Below are 26,261 nucleotides of genomic sequence, written 5' to 3' on the forward strand. Positions count from 1 at the left end.
CTCTGTTCTTTATACCAAGCATGTTTCAGAGCCAAAGCATTCAATAAAGTTTATTTTGTTTTTTCCTCCTTAAAGATAACAAAAAGAATCATATTGCATTACTTAGGAAATAATGATTTGTGTACATATTTGTAGAACATAGAAAGTTTTTAAAATCCAAAATGACTGCCATCTTCTGGGTGAATATACAAATGAGAATCCCGATGAGGCTTATACCAAAAAGCGTGCCCATTGTTTATTCCCTCTATGGACTAGAGCGGAGGTCAGAGGGAAAGAAAAACGATCTCCCCGAGGATCTGTTCAGATGACGGAGGGGGTCGATCTCTGGAACAGATGAGACACATCTCAATGTTTACAGAGGATCTTCTTACAGCCTCTGAACCTTGGTTTTCCCAAGTAGTATGCAAAGTTTTTCTTGCAGAAGATGCTGCTATGGTGATGAATTAGCAGCAATGAGCTGAAGTTACTGCATATTTAGTACGTTGAGCCCTAATATTTTTGTCAACAGAAGAAAGATCTAAAAGGAAATATGGATCTAAAATTGACTCTTAGTTTTTTATATGCTTTCCCCCCCCCCCTCTTTTAAGTCATTTATAATAACATCATGGTTAAATTCTACAGAGCTAATGGCTAATCTGTCTATAATTTGCTAGGCTTTAGCCACTTAAAAAAGAAACGTCTTCATTTAAATGCAGAATTATACCATAACATTTAAATTATTATGTACATCCCGGTGGAGAAAATTTTGTTTGTTTGTTTTTAAAAGAGAGGCTCTAAAGGTGTTTTTACACCTGCATTTAGTGGGATCAATAATACACACAGTACAAAGCAACTTTAAGGGACCCGAAATTGAACCTTGAGGTACACCGCTGACTTTTTTTTTTAATGTTTTCTTTGGACTGAGTCAAAAATCTCCTCAAATGCATGTTTTTCTTTTTGTCCAAGATCATTAATAGTTCTCTAGTTTTATTTGATGTCACCTCATTAATCATATGTAGAGGAGAAAAAAAAGATTCAGCTGATCTCAGTTAAATACATAAGAACCCACGGTGACACAGGTGTCACTGCCTCTTTACACACTGAGAAGTTTCTGTTAAAGTTTCAAAACTGACTCTCCCATAGTTTTCCTCACAGTAAAAATGGGTCCGAGCTCTTATGGGTTAAGCTTTAATTGCTTTCAGTCTTTGAGTCATTATTTCCCACATGTGGTATTTACACTGATTTTTGCTTTTATTTATTTATTTTTTCTTGGACCTCTGCGGTAAATCTTTTTATTAATTCTGTGTTGAAACCCAGATAACAGTGAATGTTCGGCCCCACATCTGCAGTTTTCTGTGGGCTCTGACTGATGACATGGACTCCGGGTGTGCCTCTGCTCAGGCGCAAGTTCACTTTATTTGCGCCAGCTGTCAGGTGGATTGTGATATTAGGGTCGTGTCTAGACCACACAACACTTCCCTGTGGCATAACTGGAGCCGATGGTGGCTCACATTAGGCCTGGATGTTTCTACTACACGGGCATCTTTCTCCAGGATAATATAACATCCCATCTGTTGCACCAAAAGGTGGCCGAGAGCTGGGGCGGGGGGGCAAAAATTCATGTAATTTCGCTATATTGGAAATCCCCCCCCCCCTTCCCTTAGTTGATCATTAAACCAAGCTACAGAGCCATATTGTAGTACTTTAAATATTTAAACACTGCTAATCCATCAAACATGGACAGCCATGTATTGTGAAATGTGCCCCTTTTCTGTTACAGCGAGTTAATGTTGACTTTTAAAATTGCACCTCCGTGGTGTTTTGTTTATTATGCTTTGAGTCTCTAAGAACACTACTAGCTGCAGGGTGAACAATCTGGCAGTGCAAAGCACCTGTCAAGGACCTTCTTAGGACTTTATTACACAGTTAAACGCTTTTTCTTATATCACTGTTAGGGGTGATTTCTGCTCTCAATTAGTATTTGCGTTTTTCAAATTATTCTTTATAAGGGTACCTCCTCCTCAGCACGCTGATATCTCATGTGCCTTTGTATTGATGTTGCCAAAATGCAATATTGACGCATTAACGTGCTATTTCACTCCTCAGTTTACTTTATTGCACTTGTCCTGTGTCCAAGGATAGCATTTCTTAAGTGCATTGTAACTAGACACACACGCACGCACACACACACACACACACACACACACAAAACACACCTGGGGAAACATTCCTCGAGGGAAGTCATCAATCAGTTTTATGTCTTTCTCTGGGAAAGTTTCCTCCTCTCCAATCAAGCGTCTTCCCTCCTCCCTCCCTCCACTTTCTCGTTCCTATATTTCCATCTGTATCAGTTTTGCCTCACATCTGAGAACGATCCACTCCACCAAATTAACTTCAGCTATTTTTCCTATTTCACCAAGGGGATAGCGAGATCTTTGCCTGGATGACGAGATAAGACTACTGCAACTGAACTTTGTCTGCACCCCTCAATTTACCTGCCAATGCTAATAAACCTGAAGGAGGAGAATCCATGCAGTGCAAAAAAAGAGAAAAGAAAAGGAATCCTTAACAAACCATGAAATACTGAGCTGAGTCTTAAAAATTGTAGTTTTCTACTAAACAAAAAAAATCTGGAATAATGGCAAAGGTCAACCTGTTTGTATTTATAGGGAGCTGTGTCATGTCTCCTGCTGCATGACGTAACACTACAAAACTATAAACTACAGAAAGCACAAACATATTATGAAAAAATGCACGAGTATCATAAGTATGATAAATGGGAGTTGGCTACTAATGGGCTAATTTGAGATATTTTGATCTCTGGTTTAATTTAAAGTGTCGTTTGCAAACTCATCTCATGTTTTGGATGTCAAATCTTAGTCTCCAATGCACTCAGTAACTGGCCAACAAAATAAAAGAGTACAAATGCGAATACATAACTCACAACTAAAACAGCAGTGCAAATGTAACTAACACGCCTGCAACTGATGGAGCTGTTGTCAGAAAAGAACTAAACTCCTCACCTGACAACAGAACAAAGAAGTGTGTCTTCTATCTGCAGGCCCTATAAATAAAATCAGACTCCAAAAAAGGTTCTGCTCCTGAAAGAAGAACAAAGAAGAAAAGGTGTTTCTTTGAGCCAGTGAAGGCAACCAGAAATCAAAAGCTACGTTTGACTAAAAATATTCCCACAGTGAGAAAAAAGAAAACCTATGGAGTTCATCTGCAGTAAACAAATCACACAACAACACGACAAATGCCCTGCTTAATGCACTTGTGCACACAGAGGGGGTTTGTGTGGCTACTTTCCATTTCTATTCTTACATCAAATGCTCTTTCGTCCTGTTTCAAAACAACTTTTGATTATTTTAAGATATTTACTGAAAGCATGCACTGGTGCAGAAAACCTTTTACATAACTATTTATATAATCAGTGATTAACTGGAAATATACAGGTTGTTAGCATAGAATGGTGGGCGTCAACACTGGACTTTCCCACAAAAAAGAAAAGTAAATGTTATCCAAACATTTGAAGCTGATACCAGCAGAACACTTAGCAGTAAAACAAGTGTTTAAAGAATAAAGCTTTGGATCGGGGTTTTACGCATTCGGCACTTGGAGCTAGTTTGGCACAGAATGATGTGACTCCTCTCCTCGGTGGGAGCTCTTGGCTCAGTTTTGTTGCTATTAGGAGAGACACCTCCCAGATTATCCCATTAATTTGCACCCACAGTCCCCCCCACCCCTACCCGGTGCGTTGCCCCCTCCCGGCAGGTTTGCCTTCTGCTCAGCTCTCCTCTGCACACCGAGCTGGATGTCCGGACACTTGCTGCGCTGCTCTTAATGATCAGGAGGCACCGCGGGAGCAGGAAGGAGAAGCACAGCGACGACGCACATGGTGAGCTCCTGTGACTGATTTTTGATCGTTTATCGGCTCGAGGTCTGCGGTTGCTGAAGGGGTGTGAAGTTTTATCTGCGCTTTTGTGGCGCTGGAGAGAAGCAGCGACGGAACTTCAAGTGCAGACTGTATTTTCTGTCGGTGGAACTGAGGGCTAAAAGAGGGTTAAATAAAGGCAGAAACGCATTTGTGGGGAATAAAAACTCGTATAAATTACATCAGGGGTAGAGTTATAGCTACGTTTCTCTTTTCAGTTATCGTTTACGCACTTATATTTTCATAGTTGAGAATAAATCTCATTAAAAATTCATTCTTTTAAATGTGATTACTGATTGTTTTACGCGCTGACAAATAAGCTGTAGGACTGAACTAGAACAAAATACGTTTAATCCTATAAAATGACCTCATGTAGTATAAATTGTTTTACCTCGAGTGTTACTGAAATGTAAATTGCTTATTGTGTTTATTTTTATTTTATTTTATTTTTAAATAAGAAAACATTCTAAAAAACAATCTGTATTTATTTTTTGTTTGTTTTTTACCGCAACATTGCACAGAACTACAATTTTAAAAAACATATTTTCATTTGTATATTTCTTTTGAATGTAATCGTACGCACGTGGTTTTGCCACTATGTCCCATTATGTTGAGGTAAAAGAAAAATTTAATAAATAAATCAAAACACAATATACGCTCATAACACGATTTCCAATTAGCAGGCCGGGAATTCGGCGCTGTTATTTATCCTAAACGTTAAACACAAGCGAGAATAATGATCAACATTAAACATCAGAGTGAAAGTTTTCTGATCACGTTGCGATAGCCTCGCTGTGTAAATAAAGCTCATAATTGGCTGCAGCTAATTTGCGCTCAACAAAAGCGCAATTAGCTCTGCTGAATTGAGCCAATTAGTCTCCGGGCTTCGCTCTCAGCTCTGGCCAAAGCAATCAGACTAAATATGATAAACATTTACGTTTCATGAACCGTGGCAAAGGGATCATTAAAGTCTAAGGACTCAGGTTAAAGTCAACTCCGGCATCCAGCGTGTATCTGCGGGCTGTTTGCCTTTTAAGGTCCGTTTACAGTTTGTTGGTTTCCCTAAAAGTCCAGTTTAATAAAAATATCACCGCATTTGTCTTAATAAAGACAACCTGCTTTTTTCTGTCTTTCCTTTCTTAAGGAATTTGGGGACTGGGGTTTACTGGATTGCTGTGAAGTGTTAATTAAAACAAGCTAAAGTTTAGTAAACAAAAAGTTGTTTGTTTGTTTGTTTGTTTTTTATGAAACTGTAACACTAATGATTAATTGGCTGTTTTTCTTTTCTTCTTTTTTCTTTCTTTTTAAAAACATATATTTTTTAATCTTGTCCAGTGCTCATAAAAGGCGCAAACCTGGCGGTGTTTTTTGATTCATTTTGCGCCTGCTTCTCATTATTAACTTGCTGTATGACACTATGCGGATTTAATTGGCACACAATTACGCACAGGAATTTTTTTCCCCCCACAATGCCCGAAGTTGTCTTTGGCCTGACTGCAGCGTGGATTCCCAGTGATTTAATTTCCATCTGGTTTTCAATAAGATCATGTGAAGTTGGAGCTGCGCTGAAAGCTTCTTGCCAACTTGTATGAGGCAGTAAAAGGGAAATTGACAGGAAACTCCCCTTGTATTATCAAGCGGGCAACATGTGTTTTTTTTATTCAAAAGTGAAGCAAGTAAATCTTGCAGGTCGGTGCAGAGACACCTTTCAGATCTGAGGGGGCACAGATGGCCCAGGAGGATGCGGCACACGTGCACCGGACTGGCTGTTTGTTGGAGGTGCAAACATGAAGGACAGAGGCCTTTAGCTAAAGATACGAGCAGCGATAATCCATTTTGCGCTGTCTGTTGCTTCCACCTCCCTGGCCACCCCACTAAAATTAGATTATTACACCTAAAACAGAACTCCTGGAATCCGCTCCGCGTGGAATAACACACACATGGGCTTCAACTGTGCGGGCAGGAATGCAGTATGGGAATACAGAGCGCATGCATAGCCTTTCTCTTCTCACCCAGAGCCCAGGGTTGTATTTCTGACGGCTGAGGACAATTGCAAATTAACAAAGGTGTCAGTTTGGTAACATGCGCCAACAGGTGCCCGCTTGGTTCAGCTTCAAACGCGCTGGCTATAAGACAGAGCTTATATAATTGATCATATTTATTTAAAGGCTCCGTGTCTTGGAGCAGAGCTGCAACGTAAAACCCTGGGAAATCTTCCCAGATGCTATCAGCTCGATACAAATCCACCTTATTAAACAACACAGCCGTGTGTTTATTTGCGCAATCCTCATTTTAATCTATTGAAACCCCTTACAGAGGTTGCAGAACTATTTGAATTTAGCATATTTTCCCTCGCTGCGGTTGACCGGGACTGCTGCGCATGACGAGGAATGTTAAAATGTGCGAGACAGGCCAAATCCAGCTCATCTGCTCAGCAGAATAGCTCCAGACACAGACAGGCCCAAAGCTCTGCAAGGGACAAAGCGAGTTAGCAGGTAGCAAGAGAGAGGAACCACAGCAAGAGACAGGAACACAAAAAAGACACGTTTGCTGCGGAACAATTAAACAAGCAAAAAAAAAAAAAAAAAGTTAATTTATGAGTGATAAGTTTTCAGAAGGATATGATCTTCGTTCTTCAGTTAGAATCATAATACAGCAAAAGGCATGGTATATTACTTACAGAGACAGGCCAAGCATGAAAAATGAACATGCATGGATATGGAAAACTATGGATGTATTGCTGTTATTACCCCATAAGATCACATCTCTCTCTCTCTGAAAGCTCCACCAGACTCCTAAATCTACAGAAAGACTCAGTGCAAAACTGTCTAGCAAGCAAATGCTTTTGCAAACAGCATTTTCAGCTGCACCGAAACACCTTATTGAGTTTCCTATTCACTTACATATTCCTATCCATTTATTCAGATGTGAAAAACTTATATGCATGTGCATGAACTCCTGCAGCTTCAGCCTCTACCAAATCATTAAACCACTTTTTTGTTTCTGCTGCCGACATCTCTGCTGCTTTCAAGTTCAGACACATTTCAGCGTTATGAAGAACGGGAGATTTACATCGGGAAATAAACGAGGACTGCAGAGCACGAACACCAGCGCCGCTCTCCTTGCTCTCTCCTGTTCGACTATGCTGTAAACATGCCCCCAGGTTGTCAGCAAGTATTTTTCCAGCCCCTTGCCAGCCAAGCATAGCTGCTTCTAAAGATCACCCGCCGGAGATGTTGTTGATCTCATCATACCACTATTTGGCTGTATAAGCTTTTTGAGAGGCAGACTGCTGCCAAGTTATTTCAAAACTTCTGCTCACAGGGTCCTCAAACTGAATGCATAGTTGTTATATCAACAGCTATTGTGTGCATTAAGTTTGCAACTAAGAAAAAGTAGACAAAACTGAAACGGAGATCGAGGCCTCTTCTTGGAGTTAACGGGAAATTCATACAGAGGAAATCCCGCTCGTCTTCAGCATTTCCGCCCCCGGCATGCTGGCTGTGTGAATTTATTGAAAGCGGTAGAGAAAAACCGTAGTTGAAACCATATCTGCTGGGTTGCATTGGCCATACGAGACAGTTGATCTAGTCTCTGCATTTGGCCTAGAGGGGCGCATTAAAAACCTCAAGGGCCTCACTTAGATGAGCATCCATTTATCAGAGTGGGTGTAATGGGCAAATGTTTAATTAGTCATGTAATGTGACAAAGACAAGAGCAAGTGCATGTCACGGGAATGTTAAACGACCTACCCCTTTCTCTTTTAGCCATGTGTACACTTCACCCCCACCACCCGCCTACACGCTTATAACTGCCCATTCGCTGAATTCCTGACTGAAATCTCACCACTACTTCCCTGAATCCTCTGGTAGCTTTTTATCCTGCTCATCATCCCTTTGACTTGTCTCCCCTTCTTATACAACCGGTATATCGATACCACATGAAACCAGAGAGCCAATTAATCAGCCGATCAACTTATACGTCTTGCTTTTTATCAGTGTGTTCAGGTTCCCGTGGGGCATGTCTCGACACGTCAGGAATGGCTAGCCGAGGCATTCTGGATCACAGGAATGTGGCTCTCTGGGACCAGGGTCACAGTCAGACCACTAATCACTGCACTTGTTACTTGTTTCCTTTAGCAACGCCACAAAACACAGGCGCCTGCTGAGCCTGTTATTCCCCTTTTGTGCTCAATCAAGTTTAGCTGATTTATTTTCTAGCATTTGGTTGCTTTTGGACATTTGCAGTTTGTCCCCAGGCAGCCGAGAGACCGCCGTGACCTGCACACAGGACCCCTCAGAGTTGTGTGGTCCCAAAAGGGAGGCCTCATATTTCGGTCGTTGGCTAATTGAGCGGCATGACGAGGCCGGAGAGGCTCTCAGCCCCGTTCCTCTCCTACGGGTTTGGTTTATGCAGCCCTGCTGACTTTGCTGTCAGTGTCAAACGCTTGTTAGGGCATCATCAATCTCACAGCAGTTAAGAATATTCCCAGAACAGAATGAAAGGGGCAGGTGATAGATGGGCAGGGAGACGGGAGAGTGGAGGAAAAGTTGTTTGAAACCGCTGAAGGATGGCGGATATAAATGAGAAGATGACAGCCCATTTAATGAAGAAAAGAAATCATTTCCCAAAAGCGAAAGGAGAAAGGTGCTGAACTCACCCTGCAATGGAGAAACTTACGTAGTGCTCATTGGGAAATGTGCTTCTGGGCTTTGTGTGAGCAGCGAAAAAACGATAAATCACTGGGCCCAGAGAAAGTAGGTGCATTGTCCATTTTGTCCGGATGCCAAAGCGGACGAATTCTAGTATCAAATCATGACAGAAAAATAAATTACACTCATCACCAATTACACGAAACGGGAAGCGGATTTGTTTGCACTGCAGACCTACACAAGTCAGGGTTTGTCTCTTCAACGGAAGTATCCGAGTAGGGGCTCAAGTCGAACACACATTTCATTCCATAAATCATTTCTACCATCCCAAATGCTAATCTCCAAGTCCTCTTCCTCCCTCTCTGTTTCTCCGTGCCCTCTTCCCTACACCACGACACTACTACACTGCTCATGGTCGGGGCCCTCGCTGCGGTGGCTGCAGCAATGACCAACGGTAAAGATATTTGGAAAGGGAGCAATAAATATGATGGATGTGGTCCAGCTCAGGTTTTAGCCCCAGCTGTCGGGCATGTTTTTTGTTATTTCAGACAGACCTGCTGGGTGCGCGCCCTTCTTCACCCGCATTCATCCACTCGTTTTGGGGTTAAGGAGCGTTTTAAGATGGATAAGTTCTTATAAGTTCTCAAGTTCAAGGGTTCAAACCGGTGGCTGACACTACTGGGAAGATGGGAGATTACATTTTTACAGGATGAAGTCTTTACTGGCAACTACTGAAAGCCAATAAGGTGAACTTGCAGTGATGCAATCAGTTGGTATGGTGTGTTTTCAATAAGGGGACAGGTGGTCCTTCTTAGATTTCCTTCTTCGGCTTCAAATGCGTATCATATAAATCAATCAGTTAGTCTTTTGTTCTTTTCTGATCACGCCCCTGTGGTTTTCCTCTTTAAAAAATGATTTTTTCCTCTCACAGGCTGGATGACATGATGTTCCAACCCTTTTCCCCTCCTCCCTCCACCTCTTTTTGTCCTGTTTTCCTTCTACTCCTCTTCCTCTGTCTTTCCCTCATTTCCTCTTCCCTTCCCCAACCGCCGTTGAGCTGGAATTCACCTAATGACCCCTGCTACCACACAGTTGGCCGTCCGCGACACTGCCTGTCAGAGTTTATCAATGCTGCCTACGGGGTTCCAGTCAACGTGAACCACTCGCTACAAGGAAATGACTATGACAGCCACATCACCACCTTAACCGACCTCAACAATCCCCACAACCTCACATGTTGGATGGCCGATGCAGGTACTGACACAGGAGACTGGGTCCTTACCCTACCGCTGGGCCGCCGCTTTGAGATCACATACATAAGTTTTCAGTTCTGTCACCAAAGGGAGCCATTGGACCCCATCTCCATTTCCATCCTCAAGTCGATGGACTTTGGGCGCACCTGGAGGCCAATGCAGCACTACTCCAGCGACTGCCTCAGGAACTTCAAGCTACCTTCACAAACAGTGGCCCAAACGAGACATCAAGAAACAGAGCCCCTCTGCTCAGACCCACGCCCTCTACAGAAGCAGCGAGGAGGCATGGTGTTGGCCTTCTCCACTCTGGATGGACGGCCATCCTCTCCTGATTTTGACTATAGCCCCACTCTCCAGGACTGGGTGACAGCCACCGACATTCGCGTGGTCTTCCATAAGGTGTCCAGTGAGGTGAAGATAGGCCACATGGATAAGACGGAAGAAGAAAGATGGCTTGACCGTGGACACGACATCAGAGAGGCTGGTGTTGTGAGATGGAGAACGGACTTCAAGGATCAGACTGGAGATCAGGTGGACAAGTTAAACACAGAAAATACACTGGCATTTTTTGACAGGGAGACAAAAAACTCAGAGACAAGGGTGAGGAACAAAGGGGTTAGAATAGATAAGCAAGTCAGGAAGGGCCATTATAAAAGCTCAGGTCAAGATGAAGACGGGCACAACGTCACCAGCAAGGAAGGGGGGGACAGTTTCAGCATGGACACTCTCACTTCTCCTAAAAAGGGCGGGAAAGGCAGAGGGCGTGGCCGCAAGAAGGAAAACAATCATTGGCTGCCTTGCCCCAATGGAGATTGCAATTGGACAGTTGAGGGGCGGAGCAGAAACAACAAAGGGCAGGAGCTGAGGAAACGGAGGAACAACAATCACAATACAAGGCCGAGGAATCTGCAGGCGGCCCAACCTTCTGCTTTTAAGCCCCCCGGCCGAGCTCCTTTTGCCCTCTCGGACCTGCAGGTCGGGGGCAGGTGTAAATGTAACGGACACGCTTCCAGGTGTCGCCGCGACGACACGGGTCGTGCAGTGTGTGTATGCAAGCATCACACAGCGGGGCCAGACTGTGATGTGTGTGAGGACTTCTACTTTGACAGACCATGGCATCGAGCTACGCCCACTAACCCAAACCCCTGTGTTGGTGAGTCCTGCATCACACTGCCTTTGAAAATGCTAACATAAGCACACCTTTGGTCTTATGAAAGAAATCAATGAAATCACTAGAAAACATATTGCAACTGTCAAAAACTGTGCATATAGTAAAGACAGCATGATTGAATCTCAATTTCAAGTACAGGTTTATAGAGGCTATAACTCATCCAGCAACTTAATGTCGCTCAAACAGCACAAGCCAGACATCTGTTTTCAGCATTAACATAAAAACCTTTGCACATCAGATCCTGACCGATACTCAGCAGCCTACAAACATGTTGCAGAGGTCCAGTTCAGTGACTGTTACTCAAGGCAACACACCATTAATTATACATGACTTCAAACATTAATACAATATAAATGAGGGCGCTTTAAAAGATCCCCCCCCCATACAGTTGATGTGAAAGTTATTCTTGCTATAAAAAAAGAACAAAAGACGCACTCTGGAAGAGAGCTAAGTGTAAGAGGGCTTTGTGTCAACATATTTGCAATCAAACTGAAAGTCATAAATCTGGCTTAAGCCAAAATTTCCCTTATTTGGTACTTTCTGGATACCATATTAAAGCCAAACTGCTGGATTTGAATAACCCATTGTTAATACTTTCTCCAGCCCTGAAACTCTTTTCTTCGTTGGTGTTCACCAGTATTTATTTTGCTTTGCCTATGTCCAGCCTGTGAGTGTAACGGCCACTCCAACAAATGCCGCTTCAGCATGGAGGTGTTTCAGCAGTCGGGCCGGCGCAGTGGAGGCGTGTGTCAGAAGTGTCGCCACCACACGGCCGGACGCCACTGCCAGTACTGCCAGAATGGATACACCCGCAACCACAAAAAGCCGCTCAGCCACCGCAAAGCCTGCCAACGTCAGTGACTGGATGTGTGTGTGTTTAGTGTATATGTGGTGGGGGACACAAGATGGAGGGTAGAGCGAGTGCGTGACCCATACCTTTGATTGACTGTACATTCGCTGAAAGATGAAAAGTAAATCAGAGTGTGATCGTGTTTATGCCCGACTGTCAGAATGTGTGTTGCTATTTGAGCTTACGTGGTCCGCTCTGCCTCTGTACAAGTGTACAAAAGTGTTAATGGGGTGGTTACATTGTGACAGAGGACAGCTATTCCTGTTAGCAATATACAAAAGCACACACAAACCACACCGAGCTGCCTCATGCATCCACATTATTACCACCTGTGGCATCTGCAATGACCCCCGGTGACCTTTGACCGGTGTCATGTCCTAAGTGACTGTGACACCCTAGCTTAGCTGTGTGCAAGCTTGTCCTCTGCTCTAATACTTTGCTGTATATCCAGAATTAACAGGCCTTGTGAGTTTCACACACATTCAGGGATAATAAAAAATATTAAACACGCTCAATATTTTATCACTTTTAAGGCATGAAACAAGAGTATCCTGCAAATTTATACGCTTTTAGTCCTGATTTATTGCTGCTACATTTCACTTAGTAACCATTCAGAGGCCAGCGGTGAGACAATTACTCATTTTCTCCAGGCAGGTTGTTTGGACTTATTGTAAGGATTTGTATAAACATTGTTCGAGTGTGAACAGAGCTGCTGAGGAGAGGCTTCCTCTCCCCATCTGTCTTCTCTCATTGGCCCTTATCCTTTGAAAGCACTGGTAAATAAAAAGCTTTGCAATGTAAACTATGGCAAATCCAGGCAGTAATCATTATACCGTGTAACAGGCAACACTGCTAATATCTACTTAAGAAGGTTCATCTTCACTAAAAAAACTTACCTAAAAGAAACACCAGAGTGATAATGATTCCCTGCAATGGTGTGCAATTTTGTTAATATCTCCACTGAGGAATTTGTCTTTGTTTACCCATCAGGAAACAGACGCCCACCTGGCGTTAGTATAGGCCTTCTGTAATGCTCAGTGACACGCTTGAGGACACATGCTTGTCATTCAGGATTAAACCAGGTCCTGTCACTGATGGATGCATTTATAAGTCCTGTTGTCATGTCTTTCCTTTGTTATGTTATTTTTAACATATCTTAAACCTATCCAGAATATAGATTATTTCAACTGGCTCTGCTCACCATTTTAGCATCTTTTAGCTTGTTATTTTGGTTTACAACCTGCTTGTTGGTGGACAAGAAAACTGAGGCAAAAACAGTACAGAGCTTTAAAATACAGGCTAATAAGCCTGTACTGTAAGGTGAGAATATGTCAGTGTTGGATTTAAAGCTCATGTGAGTACCTACCAAAAAACGTGCTTATTCAGCTTCTAATCTGTTCATTTCTTTCCCAGCGTGTCAGTGCCATCCTGTGGGGGCAGTGGGTGGCTGGTGTAACCAGACGTCTGGTCAGTGCCTGTGTCGACGAGGTGTGACCGGCCTCAGGTGTAACCGCTGTGCCCCAGGATATGAACAGGGGAAGTCTCCTTTACAGCCCTGCATACGTAAGTTTACCGGCCACGCAGATGTCCATTTTAAACCTGCTAACTTTAGCAGTGTTGTCAGAAAGAGTTTTCACTTTGAAGGCAAAACAAGAACTTCTTCCTCTTTCTGTCAGTTATTGATTCCACAAGGTTTAGTGCTACTAAAGAGTGCACAAATGAGCCACACAGTGTGTTTACAACTGCTAGCAAAGCATAAAGGCTGTCAGTGCATGCTAACATTTTCCTCACCCAAGGAAATGCTAACACAAGTGCAGATCACACCAGTTTGTCCTCATCTACAGCAACTCAGATTGTTAATATTGCAATATTAAAAATGAAATTGGAAATGGGTTTTTGGCATGGATTTATGCTAACCTAACCAGAATAGCTCTCCCTTAAAACTAGCAACATGTAGATTGATATTAAGTTAAGTTGATGTTAGCCAGTAGCTCAGTGTGGTTGTATGCAAAATTTGATATTTATCCAACACAGCACTGCATATGCCAAAACCTTTAATTTATAAAGGCAACTTATGTAGACTCTGAGGCATAATTTATGAGGCGAATGCATCATCAGTAGTCTGAATACATTTTCAAGACCACAAAATGTGTTTGTACAGCAACAATGTTTTTCTGTTTTTGATTTGTTTTGGTGACTTAGTTTACTAATTCCTCTTAAATAGTTATTGATTGTTCTCATCTGGACTTGAGAGTTTACACAAAAGGATTATTATAATTAGACGTTTTCATAGTTCATACTTGAAGGACACAGATTTAATAAAGCAAACATTTAACATTCATTTAACATTTAATACAGGGCTGAATTTATTATTTGAATGTCTGAATGTAGTCAATAGGTAATCAGCCTGTTAAAGACACAACTGTGATGACCAATAACACTTTTACCATTAACTAATGACTGAAACATCGCTTCCATCATGTCTGGATATTCTTTTCCTCTCTGGGAGGACTCTGCTAGTGGGCTCTGTCTTTTGTCCCAGGGGTTCTGGGTCTGTCTGAGGGATTTCTCTCCTCCTCGCTCTGTTTCAAGGATTTTCGTGTGTTTGTGGAAATTGGTGCAACTGCCATAACACCCATCAGACACAGATCACATTTTGCAGTGTCTCATTTCAGCCTGCATGTGTCCAAGTCAAGTCCAAGTTCCCATGTAATTTTGTTACATAAGTAGAATGTAAAATGTTACATTTATTGAACCTGGTCAAATGGTTCAATACTGCACTTATTTTGCCTATTGAGTTTTGCACACATGTGGGAGCCTTCCAGGACTCTATGAAAACTATGAATAGAGGCCTCAAATCTGAAAGTTATGACAACCTCTTTTGTTTGTTTTTATAAGGATTGATTTCATAACAGCACTTAGTCTTACCGTAATTAAAAATGTTCTGTCTGCACTCGACACCCTTTGGCTTTTAATAGTTTGTTGTCAGTCATGACAAAGTGACTTCTTTAATTTCTCCTTCAGCCTCATTTGTTCGTGGCCTAAATGGATTAAGCGACTCTATCAAGCTGTGTAAGCCTTTATCAAATTGTAGCTCAGTATAAATAGGGCCGCTGCGCTTCAGTTTAATTTGGCCCGATCTCCTCGGCGTGTCTCCTTTTCATCATCCCTGGATGGTTTCCACAGCAGCGATAACATGAGCTGAGCGCTACAGGGAAACCTCATCTCCCGCTGATCTGGTATCAGCGTCAGATCAAGAGGATTGTTGCCACTCACATCTCTGCGCCTGGCCAGCAACAAACATCAGCCATGAGCGCTAATCCACGCGCACATCCCGGGCTAATCGCACGAGTGCCGACAACTACACAGGCTCTGACGCTGTGTTAGTCCCAATCAGGTGACATAGGGAGCCAGCAGCAGGGAGCTTCGCACCTGTTGCACGCCTCAAACTGCCCCCATCGAAGGGCCCAGACTCATAACTCTCCTAGTGAAAGGAGTGAGTGAAAGAGAACCTTGTTTGTTTTTACTCCCAGACCATCTCAGTCTATGTATAGCACCTCTCTGCTCCCACCACCTCGTACATCTCGCCTACACCTCATCAGACAGCCCTAAATGTGTGCAGCAGTCAGGCTAAATTCAATGTTAGCTACCTTTAAACCATTTTATCTATGCTCTGAATAGACCAGGATGTCAGCAGAATTGTCTGACAGGGCTGCATATTTTGGTCAAACTAAAGCTAAAGCAAAACGGAATCCAAGCTAGCTGATGAGATAGCCCCAGCTAACCTTTGCTAAAGCTTTAACTGCAAATTTATGAAATGAAAAATGATCAAGTTTTATGATTTGTTACAAAATAGAAAACAGTTATTTCACATATTTAAAGCAAGTTGATGTGCTGTCACCTCAGCCAAAGTCATCTATGACCTCGGGTTTAATCCTGCGAGGGCCATCGTGAACGATTACTGGAACTGTTATTTTGAAGCATTATCTAAAATAACTGAACTTTTTTCCTCTGAAAGTTATATTTCTACCAACATCTTTGCTGATTTCACTTCAGAATCCTCTTAGCAGCATGTCGCTCTGATGGTGGCTTCTGTTTTTGTTAATAGAGTTTCGATGAATGCCAAAGAAAAGAAAATAGTTGAAATCCCATTAACATGAAATATTGGTCAATGAAAAGTCTTCTCACACTAAGATGAGTTATCTGATTTAGTTAGTTAGTGCTGACTTTTCTCCTAGTGTCATGTTTTGTTGTGTTTTTACTTTGACCTGATATTTCTTGGGTTAGATCATATTTTTATTAATTTATTTATTGCTAATTTTATTCTGTATAGTTCCTATATTGATTTAGGAATGCATGAACAGCATCTTTTGTTTCTGCACTATTTGGAATTTTGCGATATGTGACGATTCAGACATTTGACTTGCCTTGTAAATTTAGAAACATATTAAAAACTAGAAGCCCACTCAGCGACACATTCTCCACCGAGACCAATAACCTTGCATTTCAGTTTTAATCAATCACAGATGTTGCCTAACTGCTGGTTTGAGGTACTTCTTGAATGTCGCCTAGACAATTGTGCTAGACTTTTTAGCAAGAGAACGATTAGCATTAAGAATTGTTTTATGTTTTTTTTATTATTTAGAATTAAAAGAAATCTTGAAGATCTTGAATCTTGGAAATCCCTGTACCCTTAATGACTCGGTGTTAATCAATAAAGATGTGATTTTGATGATGATTAGAATAATATATATATATATATATATATATATATATATATATATATATATATATATATATATATATATATATATATTTATGTATGTATGTATGTATATGGGTCACCTTCTCATTTAATTGTTTTTCTTTATTTTTACTACTTTCTGCATTGTAGATACATACTGAAGACATCAAATATATAGATCAAGATATATGGGATTATGTAGCAAAGAAAAGTAAATAACTGCAAATATGTTTTATATTTTAGATCTGCCAGAGTTGCCACCCTTTGCTTTGTTGACAGCGCTGCAAACCCTTCTCTAAATGAGCTTCATGATGTAGTCACCTGAAATGGTTTTCACTTCACAGGTGTGCCTTGTCAGGGTTCATTGGTGGAATTTCTTGCCTTATTACACAGTTTACAGCCTTATTTGACAACCGTCAGATTATAGCATATTATGGCAAGAACCAATCAACTAAGTAAAGAACTGAAGGTCAGTCAGTCTGGAAAATTGCTAAAACTTTAAATGTGCAGTCACCAAAATCATCAAGTGCTACGATGAAACTGGCTCACATGAGGACTGCCCCAGGAAAAGAGGACCAGTTCCAGTAGGAGACACAATCTCTACATCAACTGTTCAGAGGAGACGGCGCGAATCAAGCCCTTATGGTCAAACAGCTGCTAAGAAACCACTAAGGAAAAGCAAGAAGTAGTAAAGATTTGTTTGGGACAAGAAACTCAAGGAATGGACATTAGACAAGTGGAAATCTGTGCTTTGGTCCGATGAGTCCAAATTTGAGATCTATGGTTCCACGTGCCTTGTCTTTGTGTGATGCAGAAAAGGTGAACGGATGGTCTCTACATGCATGGTTCCCACCCTGAAGCTTGAAGGAGCAGGTATGATGGTTTGGGGGTGCTTTGCTGGTGACACTGTTGGGGATTTATTCAAAATTGAATTTGACATGTCTACCATAGCATCCTGCAGTGACATGCCATCCTATCCGGTTTACGTTTAGTTGGACCACCACTTATTTTTCAACAGGACCACGACCCCAAGGGCTATTTGACCAAAAAGGAGAGTGATGGAGTGCTGCAACAGATGGCCTGGCCTCCACAGTCATCTGACCTAAACCCAGTCGAGATGGTTTGGGATGAGATGGACCTCAGAGTGAAGGCAAAAGGGCCAACAAGTGTTGGGGACTCCTTAAAGACTGTTGGAAAACCATTTCAGGCGACTACCTCATGAAGCTCATTAAAAGAATGCCAAGAGCGTACAAAGCAGCAATCAAAGCAAAGGGTGGCTATTTTGAAGAATCAAAAATATAAAAGATGCTTTGAGTTACTTCACACTTTTTTTTGTTTTGTAATAAATCCATATGTGTTCATTCATAGTTTTGATGCCGGGAGTGAGCATCTACACCGTAAATAGTCATGAAAATAAAGAAAAAACATTAAATAAAAAGGCGTGTCTAACCTTTTAACTGGTAGTGTACATAGAATAGCATGTCACTAGTCAGCTAGTCACTAAATTCTGATAGAGACCCAGTCATTTTGTTCTGGAAGCAGGCCTGACATGACAGAAATTGCTCAGTTCAGAAAATTTTCTGAAATTTTCATGAAATTTTAGGAGATCAGGCTTGGTAGTTTTTACTAGAGATGGACCGATCCGATATTACGTATCGGTATCGGTCCGATACTGACCTAAATTACTGGATCGGATATCGGAGAAAAATAAAAAATGTAATCCGATCCATTAAATATCACGAAAGCACCTCACAAAACTTGCAACACGCCGTAACTCGCCTCAGAACGTTAGCACGTCGGAGCAGTATGCATCACGTGATAGAGCGGCTGTGGCATGCGGGACCTGTCGGTGGTCTGGATAGCATTTGGAGCTTCGCTAGCAACCCGGCATTTCATCTCCGACAAAGTTATCCCGAGAGAAGTAAAGCAAGTGTGTAAGTCCATCTCTGAATGTTTGTAAAGCATTCCTGTGTTAAGCTTAACAAACGATATATGGAGCGACTGCCTCTTCTTGCTGCTACTTCAATCATGAAACTGCTTAACGATCAGCTGATCGGCTTTTCAAATCAAAATCAAATCAAATCACTTTTATTGTCACATCACATGTGCAGGCACACTGGCACAGCACATGCGAGTGAAATTCTTGTGTGCGAGACCGTCGTGAGTCCGTGTCTCTTCTTTGTTTTTGGTCCACTTTGCACCAGAAAGAGGAAACCAGCGGCTGAACAACAGCAGCACATTTAAGCTTGATCAGCTGTTGTTAGAATTTATTTATTATTACTTTCTACTCGAGGATCTTTTTCTACGTAGCTGACGGCTGGTAACTGTGCAGGGGCGGATCTAGCAAAGTTTAGCCAGGGGGGCCGATAGGGCATGAACAGGGAAAAGGGGGCACAAAGACATACTTTTCTTTCTTATTCTCATTTAAAATGTCTAGCTTTTAATAAATAATTATCTGACACCCAAAGTTTTAATTTGATGTAAAATGAATAGAAGTCCATTACTGTATATAGTAACTATTAAGTCTAATATATATACCCTAGTAAGCTATAGTACTTTTTCCTATGTGAAGGTACCATCTGTGCAGTCTGCAATTTTGTTGAAGAAAGATGTTGAATCTATTTAATATTTCTTGAAAAATAATTGATTTCTATGCATTTTTTTTCACACTGCATCAAATTAAGGTTGATTACGTCGATTAAGCATCATGAGGTGGAGCGTGAGGGGTGGTTCCCTATTTTTTATTTATTTATTTTTGTTGTTGCTGGGAGTTGGAACCCTATTAGTTAGGTTGCTTAATATTTACGCTAAGTACTCTTTAAAATACCAGAATAGGGAGAATGGTGTAGGTTTAAGTTTATTAGATTGATCAGTATTGCTGAACTATGAAATATTTTTTTTTGCATACAGGTATAACAGAATAGCTTTAGTGTAGTTGTTGTTTTAAACTTGAGTATGAACTTATACAAAATGCAGCAAGATATTTAAAAAAAACAGTTTTGTTGATTAAAAAACACTATATCGGATTCATATCGGTATCGGCAGATATCCAAATTTATGATATCAGTATCGGACATAAAAAAGTGGTATCGTGCCATCTCTAGTTTTTACATACAAAAGATATCCCTGTCTGTCAGTCGCATATATGGATATCATATTGTCACTAGCCCTGCTCATGCAGGTAGCCCCATTTGCCTCATTGGAACCCTTGACATGTACTATAAGTACACTTACAGAAACCCACAGCACCTTCTTGACTTTTAAACACGAGGGACCGTCAGCTGGAAGGGGGTGTTGGGTGTCAGTGGCCCAGTTGTGTCATAGAAGACCAGACCTGGACAGAGGACGATGCGTGAGCTTATATGGCGGCACTGTCACACACAAACTTTTACAAGAGCCTGGGTTATGCACGCGTCACCAACCAGGATGTTAATCCACACCACCGACACGCACTACTCTGTTTAATGTTTGAGACAAAACCATACAAGAAGTGAAGGTCTGACCCTATTAAATTCCAAAAAGTAAAGTTTGCATCTGTCTGTGTGTTAGAGAGAGCACCACAGGATGGGTTTGTGGACCATAAAAGGACCACACACACGTTCATTTTGACATTTGCTTATCTTCTGCATGGGCATGCCTCACGCAGCGAGGGTCATTCAAACACAACGCACACATATAATGCACAGAAGTGAAACAGACTGACAGCTCTGGAAAGTGTCCTGAAGTTTCTCTTTGTGTGTCTGTTTTGTCTGAAACTGTGTTTATGCTTGCAGGAATTCCAGAAGTTGCTCCAACTCCAGTGTACCAACCTCAGTACAGCATAGGTAGGTCTGATGTATGGCAGTCCTGGAGAAATGCTTTGCATCAATGTGATGAAGCTCCTTGAATTATTTTTTTAAGCAGACAATCATTCATAGACAAAAATGGAGAAGAAGGCAAGTCTGGAAAATTGTATCCTGAAAGACAGTTTTATACAGAAAGTAACTTTATAACTTTTTATAACTTTAAACCTTTAAACTAATCTATTAACTAAACTTCTGGTACTTAAATATATTAAACCAATATCTAATTTTTCTACTGTAAAATTTTCTGCCTGCTGTAACCTGCCATAATAACTTATGATATCCGAATGCCTCATGCAGGAAATTGTGTAACTGACAACAAGATTTGATTGAGTAATAACAATAAAGTTTTTCCCTTTTCTATCCTCTCCCCCACTGATGTCACCGCAGCATTTAGATTTATGGCTTTTTTGTGCGATCATATATCAGATCTCCTCTGAAGGCGTGCCACATATTTTTTAACAGATCAGTCCTTGAATTGAAACTGCTCTGGGAGCTGCTGCTCACTCTCTCCACGGAGTGGCTAACCACTCCCTCCTAGCGGCGGCTCGAAGAATGTCCCACCTGCTGCAGTTGGGATCATCTGTTAGTCAAAGGATACTGTGATGACAAATAGAAGCAGCCATATTGTAATTAGGGGAAAAGACATGTGCTGATATGCTTGCTATGAAATGATATCCACCCTCATTTGACGATTCTCTCTCCCTCTCCCCCCTCTGCTTGTCTCTCATGTAGCGGAGGAGTGCGTTTCATACTGCCAGCCTTCTCAGGTTAAAGTCAAGATGAACTTGGAGACCTATTGTCGAAAGAACTATGGTTAGTGGCCATTTTTCTGTTTTAACCACTATATATTTTTATTATATTATTAAATATAATTTAACAATTATAGTGTTTCCTGCTATCCATATTTGATATGAGCATCCACAGTGTATGTATGACAGAAAATAGAAAAGTATAACCAGTCTTTAAATTATTTATTCAAATGAATCAAATCTAAATTGTAACAAATATTTAAATTGTGGACCAAAAGAATCTATCAAAAATACTATTTATTTTTTTTACTATGTTGTGCCTGTGTTTGTTAGTGCTGAAGGTGCAGGTGAAAGGTATGGAGCGCTCAGGTCCCTGGTGGCAGTTTTCCATCTTGGTGCAAGTCGTCTTCCGCACTGGGTCCCACGCCCGCATTCGCAGGGGCTCTCAGTCCCTTTGGGTCCCTGACCGCGACCTTGGCTGCGGCTGCCCCGCCCTCCAGGTGGGTCGGACAGTCCTCCTGATCGGAGCAGATGAAGGAGAGCAGCCCTGGGTGCCAGAGGAGAAGCGCCTGGTGGCAGATCGCTCTACTCTAGCCCTCCAGTGGCAGGAACACTGGAGCCCCAAACTCAGGGCTTTCCGGGGGCAGGACAAGAGGGGCCGCTGTCCACCAAAACAGGCAAACAACCACCAGCGCTACAGGGAAAACCCAAAACCTCAGTCTGGTTATGTCCCCCCTCACTTGCTGACTGAGAAAGATGTCGAGCCTCACGCTGCAAACACACACAAGACTGAAAGCACAGAAGTGCCGCACATGTTCAAAGTTAAATCCACTGAGGCGACACTACCCTCTTCTTCCTCACCCAATCCAGTGTGTTCTACTCAAAACCCTTCATGAAAACTTTAACAGTGAGAAGATTTAAAGACTCAAATTCTATTATATTGAAATTCTCAAAAAACAGAAGAACTACAAGGAGTAAAATGTACATTATTCCATTTTTTTGTCAGTGGACTTGACAATCAGGTGAGAAGAAAGCTCAAAGAAACCCTTCAACACCGAAACACATACCCACCTTTAGGTTTATGTACATTCTTAAGAGGTTAATTATTGCATAATGAGTTTTGCAGCAACATAAAGTGGTATCACTCAGTGATGATGAATCTGTGAGACTAAAATGGTGAAATGTAAAATGAAAGTATCATTATTTTAATATTTCTACTAAGGAAAATTCTGAAAATTAAAGTCTGACTGAACTTTGAAAAATGTCAATTAGCATTTTGTCTTGAAAATCTATATTTAGATCATATTTATTTATTGAATTGTTTAGCTAAAGTGAAAATATTACAATAAATGACATCATAAAAGTATTTACAATAGTAATTAACATAATGACAAATGGTTTAGTTAATGTGCAAAAATGTGATTGATTTTTTTTTTTACTAGTAAATATTTTATTGTAAATTGCCCATTATACCATTTTAGACTTTATTTTTAATTCACATGTAAATTTGGGAAAAGCAAATACTGAAAAGTAATCTCTGAAGCAATTTCACTAAATTAAAATAACCGAACAAAGTTGAAAGTCATGTAGCTCACATGGATAATTACAACAGAATGTGTCTGTTATGTAAAACCATGCTGGAGACTGCAAATTTGCATTTATTATAAATAACTAATATTTACTATTACATCGATGCTGTAGTTTTACAGTTTAAATCCAAAACTTTCAAAACTAAACAGATTAATTAATACATTATTTATTTATTTTGCTGAACTACTTACATTTGTTCCCCTTTAATCAACTTGAAATATTTGCAGAATATGTATATCCCACGTAAAAGTATAATTTCAGTGTATTTATTTTTGTTATTTCTGTCTGATATGGACATCAGTTAAAATAGCCTTCATAACGTGTTGCTCGGATTGTGTTTTTTTTTACCTTCATGTAAGAAAAACAAAGCTGTGACACCACGAGTGCATTGGGCAGCTGGGTTAGCACAGACAAGATATTATTATATTATTAAATTCCATTTTTAAATTTGACAAATATCTTTACTCTTGCTTGTCTAAAATAATGAAATTAAAAAACTGAAAACTGAAATTTTTCATTTAGGCTAATTCAATTTAGACAAAGAAAACTCATTGATTTTTAAATTAAAACATTTAAATAAGAACACTTTATTATGTATGTACATATAGTACATTTCAATTCTAAAAATGTAAAAAAAAAATTGCTTTAATTTTCTTTTTGAGTTTCTTTCTTTCTTTTCGCATGCATTTCAGTAGTGGGAGACGAAAAACCTCACTGCACTCACACCTTTAATTCAAACTGTACAATGTTTGATGAAAAGAGACTTTATCTACAATCTGTTCCCTCACTGGACAGCTGACACAAAGACCAAACTAACTTAACCTCATTTTCTAGGAATCCTCAGATACACCATAAGGAGCCCAGATACGGATCTAAAAAACATCGGTCCAACCTGTCGTCATGACTTCTGTTTCCATTTGGGAGATATCGCGTCATAGCCCAGGGGAAATGGGGGGTGGTTGGAGGTTATGAAGACAGATGGAAGAGTTCCTATTTGTTGAGCAGCCACCTTGTTTTGGTGGGACCTGTGTCAGCGATTGGCTGTGCAGCTGTGGTGAAGGCTATGATTGAAAATAAAGAGAGAAAAATAGACTCGCTGACTGATGACCTCGCAGCGGGACTGAACATACAGTACACCGAAGAGTGTGTGAGACTGTTTTGGGGCCTCTTTTCCTTTTCTTATGAGGTCCAAACATCCGTGCAACCAGCTGGCAGCTTACCATGCTAATTATGCTTCCAAACAAGCTGCTCAGATGTCTTTATACAGTAACCCAACATGCAGCATGTTTTCTGTACACTGTCTTTAATCATTTACCAGAAAAAAAACATAGACTTAGTTTTATACTTATTCAAATACAAACTCTTTTTTAACCACTTAGGGTGACCTTTGTAAGAAATCAGTCAGATTTAAGTGCACATTCACAATTCTGTACTTGTGAAGACCTTAAATATCTCATTTTGACGGATCTATATTCATCACACATATTCTTCAACACCTTAAACTCAGTAAATGGAATGACAACAATACTATAAATATTACATGAAAACAGCCAAAAATGTCAGAAATACAAAAAGAGAAAATTTTAATAAAGTTTAATGTAATCATCTTTGGCATTTTTACTGGCCTATAGTTTTTTCAAAAAAACAACTGTAGTCATTTCATAATGTGTGTTGATTCAGACCATTCATCTAAGTGTCTTTGACTAATACTTTGATGCTAGCTGGTGATAAAAAAGCTCTCAAACAATACATATAAATGTTAATTACACAATATGTGTGGATATGTGTACTGTGTGTACTATGTAAAGTGTTTCAGATATAAACCGTAAAGAGATGTAATGTATGGACCATCTTTTTAGCATCTTTCAGCTCAGTGTTTTGTTTTTAAGGCGTTCAATATACTGTTTTGGTTCACTTTCACTGCTCTAATTAGCACGCTTTCAACAGCAGGCAGCTGTTTTCAGTTTAAAAAAATTCAAAACACAGCTGTACACTACCAGGAAAACAGCAGACAGAAAAACTTTGGCAATTAACTGGCAAACACAGTGGATCATTTAGTAGCTAAAAACAGATATTGTCCTCAGGAGTTGGTGGAGACCAAAATATAGCTACAAGTAGAGTGATTATCAGGTGGATGCAAACATACTGCAAGTAATTTCTTGGTATTCTGTGTTTTTCAAAATCCAGTGAAAGTGATAAATAACTCATGTCAGGTTTGTGTTTCCAGCTTGCAAACAACAACAAATTGTAGCAAAAACCATCCAATGTCACGTTTTCATTTTGGCAGCTAAAAACAAGAAAAGGAGTTTCTGCACCCTGAAACACCAAACAACCCAAAACGAGAAGGGCACGGCTGTAAAAGTTAACAGTGCGTAACACACAAATTATGTGTGTGTGTCAGAGGAAAAAAGTGCAAGTCAACACATGCACAATCATGTCTCGGTGTGTGTGCGTGTGTGTGTGAAGCACCTGCTGCGTTGCTGCAGGAAGCACCTGTCAGCAGTCGTCTCCGCGGTGCAGCCCCTGTCGACATGAGGGTTTGATCCCAAAACTCCCCAAACACACACACTTACACCGACACTAACAGACAACTTAAGCCAGTGGCTCGCTCTGCAGCAGGGGCTTCGCATAGTCTGCGGCTTTGCTCCAGTTAAACTGACAACATGTTCTTTTCTGAAGCGCTGTGGATGGGGGTAGGCTCCCTGTTTTGGTGGCATGTGGGAAAAAAGGAGATCAGATTCTTCTTCTGCAGAACGGGAAGCAGCAGTGTGTGTGTTTGTGAGCGTGTGGTATTATGTTTACAGCCTGCCGAGGGCACGTTTTACGAGAGGTGATTCCTCCTGTGTTGCAGCCAGAGCCAAAGTTCAACTAGACTTCTTGCAAACACACCAATTTGCTTTGTCCTCAAACACATACACACACATTTAACACTATTCTCATCCCGTCTACACACACACTCCAAATTGTTGCCTCGCACCCAAGAGCTTAAGTCCAAGTTCAGAAAGTCACACTGTTTTCAGGATGCACACACACAAAGACACGGAGGCTTCTGTTAACCTGAGAGGCAGAGGGTCAATCCCTGTGATCCTGCAGCCTACATGCCTTCAATACAGACATGCCGCCGACACCGCAACCCGACTCCCGGCCAGATTAGGACTAATCAAGCATGGCACAGCTCAGGGCAGCAACGGCATGACACACACATGTAGACAAACACATGGATATACTGTACTACAAACATGTGCCAACCCTTCCTCTTTAAAATTTCTGATCAAGTATTTGCCAAAAATATGACCACAGAGAGAAAAATTATTTCTTGCATCAAGTATCATTATTAACAGTGCATGCAACATTTTATAATGTGGATTTTGCTCCTTGTTTCGGTTTCAGTCTGTTAAATTTCCTGGCAGTTTTTGATAGTTCAGGTTTTATAGGGTTAATGCTTTCCTACAGAACATAAAATGTCTGAAAATACACAAATTCCACACCAGTGA

General features: G+C 40.9%; 1 protein-coding gene and 1 long non-coding RNA gene across 3 annotated transcripts; one reads left to right on the top strand and one right to left on the bottom strand.

The window, feature by feature from the left end:
* Positions 1 to 199: 199 nt before the first annotated feature.
* Positions 200 to 3,781, bottom strand: LOC113018725 (uncharacterized). Its single transcript, XR_003271850.1, has 3 exons — positions 3,729 to 3,781; positions 3,003 to 3,080; positions 200 to 324 (listed from the first exon to the last, which is right to left on the bottom strand). It is a non-coding gene; the product is annotated as an uncharacterized LOC113018725 (long non-coding RNA).
* Positions 3,616 to 24,341, top strand: ntn5 (netrin 5). 2 transcript variants are annotated; one of them, XM_026162051.1, is made up of 8 exons: positions 3,821 to 3,877; positions 9,497 to 10,971; positions 11,654 to 11,842; positions 13,253 to 13,402; positions 20,357 to 20,407; positions 21,161 to 21,241; positions 21,511 to 22,199; positions 23,602 to 24,341. In XM_026162051.1, the coding sequence occupies exons 2-7, from the start codon at positions 9,507 to 9,509 to the stop codon at positions 22,071 to 22,073; spliced, it is 2,499 nt and encodes an 832-aa protein (XP_026017836.1). In that variant the 5' UTR covers positions 3,821 to 3,877; positions 9,497 to 9,506; the 3' UTR covers positions 22,074 to 22,199; positions 23,602 to 24,341. The 2 variants fall into 2 exon arrangements, with proteins under 2 accessions (XP_026017837.1, XP_026017836.1); XM_026162052.1 differs by lacking the exon at positions 23,602 to 24,341 and having other exon boundaries at positions 3,616 to 3,877; positions 21,511 to 23,360.
* Positions 24,342 to 26,261: the final 1,920 nt, after the last annotated feature.

Source organism: Astatotilapia calliptera, chromosome 3, assembly GCF_900246225.1.
Source record: "Astatotilapia calliptera chromosome 3, fAstCal1.2, whole genome shotgun sequence".
NCBI lineage: Eukaryota > Metazoa > Chordata > Actinopteri > Cichliformes > Cichlidae > Astatotilapia > Astatotilapia calliptera.

Bases quoted from the DNA above. Each gene is read 5' to 3' on its own strand.
- ntn5 (XM_026162052.1), top strand. From the start codon at position 9,507: ATGATGTTCCAACCCTTTTCCCCTCCTCCCTCCACCTCTTTTTGTCCT. The intron at 11,843-13,252 runs GTCAGTGACTGG...TTTCTTTCCCAG, and splicing joins CCACCGCAAAGCCTGCCAAC to CGTGTCAGTGCCATCCTGTG. The intron at 20,408-21,160 runs GTAGGTCTGATG...TCTCTCATGTAG, and splicing joins CCAACCTCAGTACAGCATAG to CGGAGGAGTGCGTTTCATAC.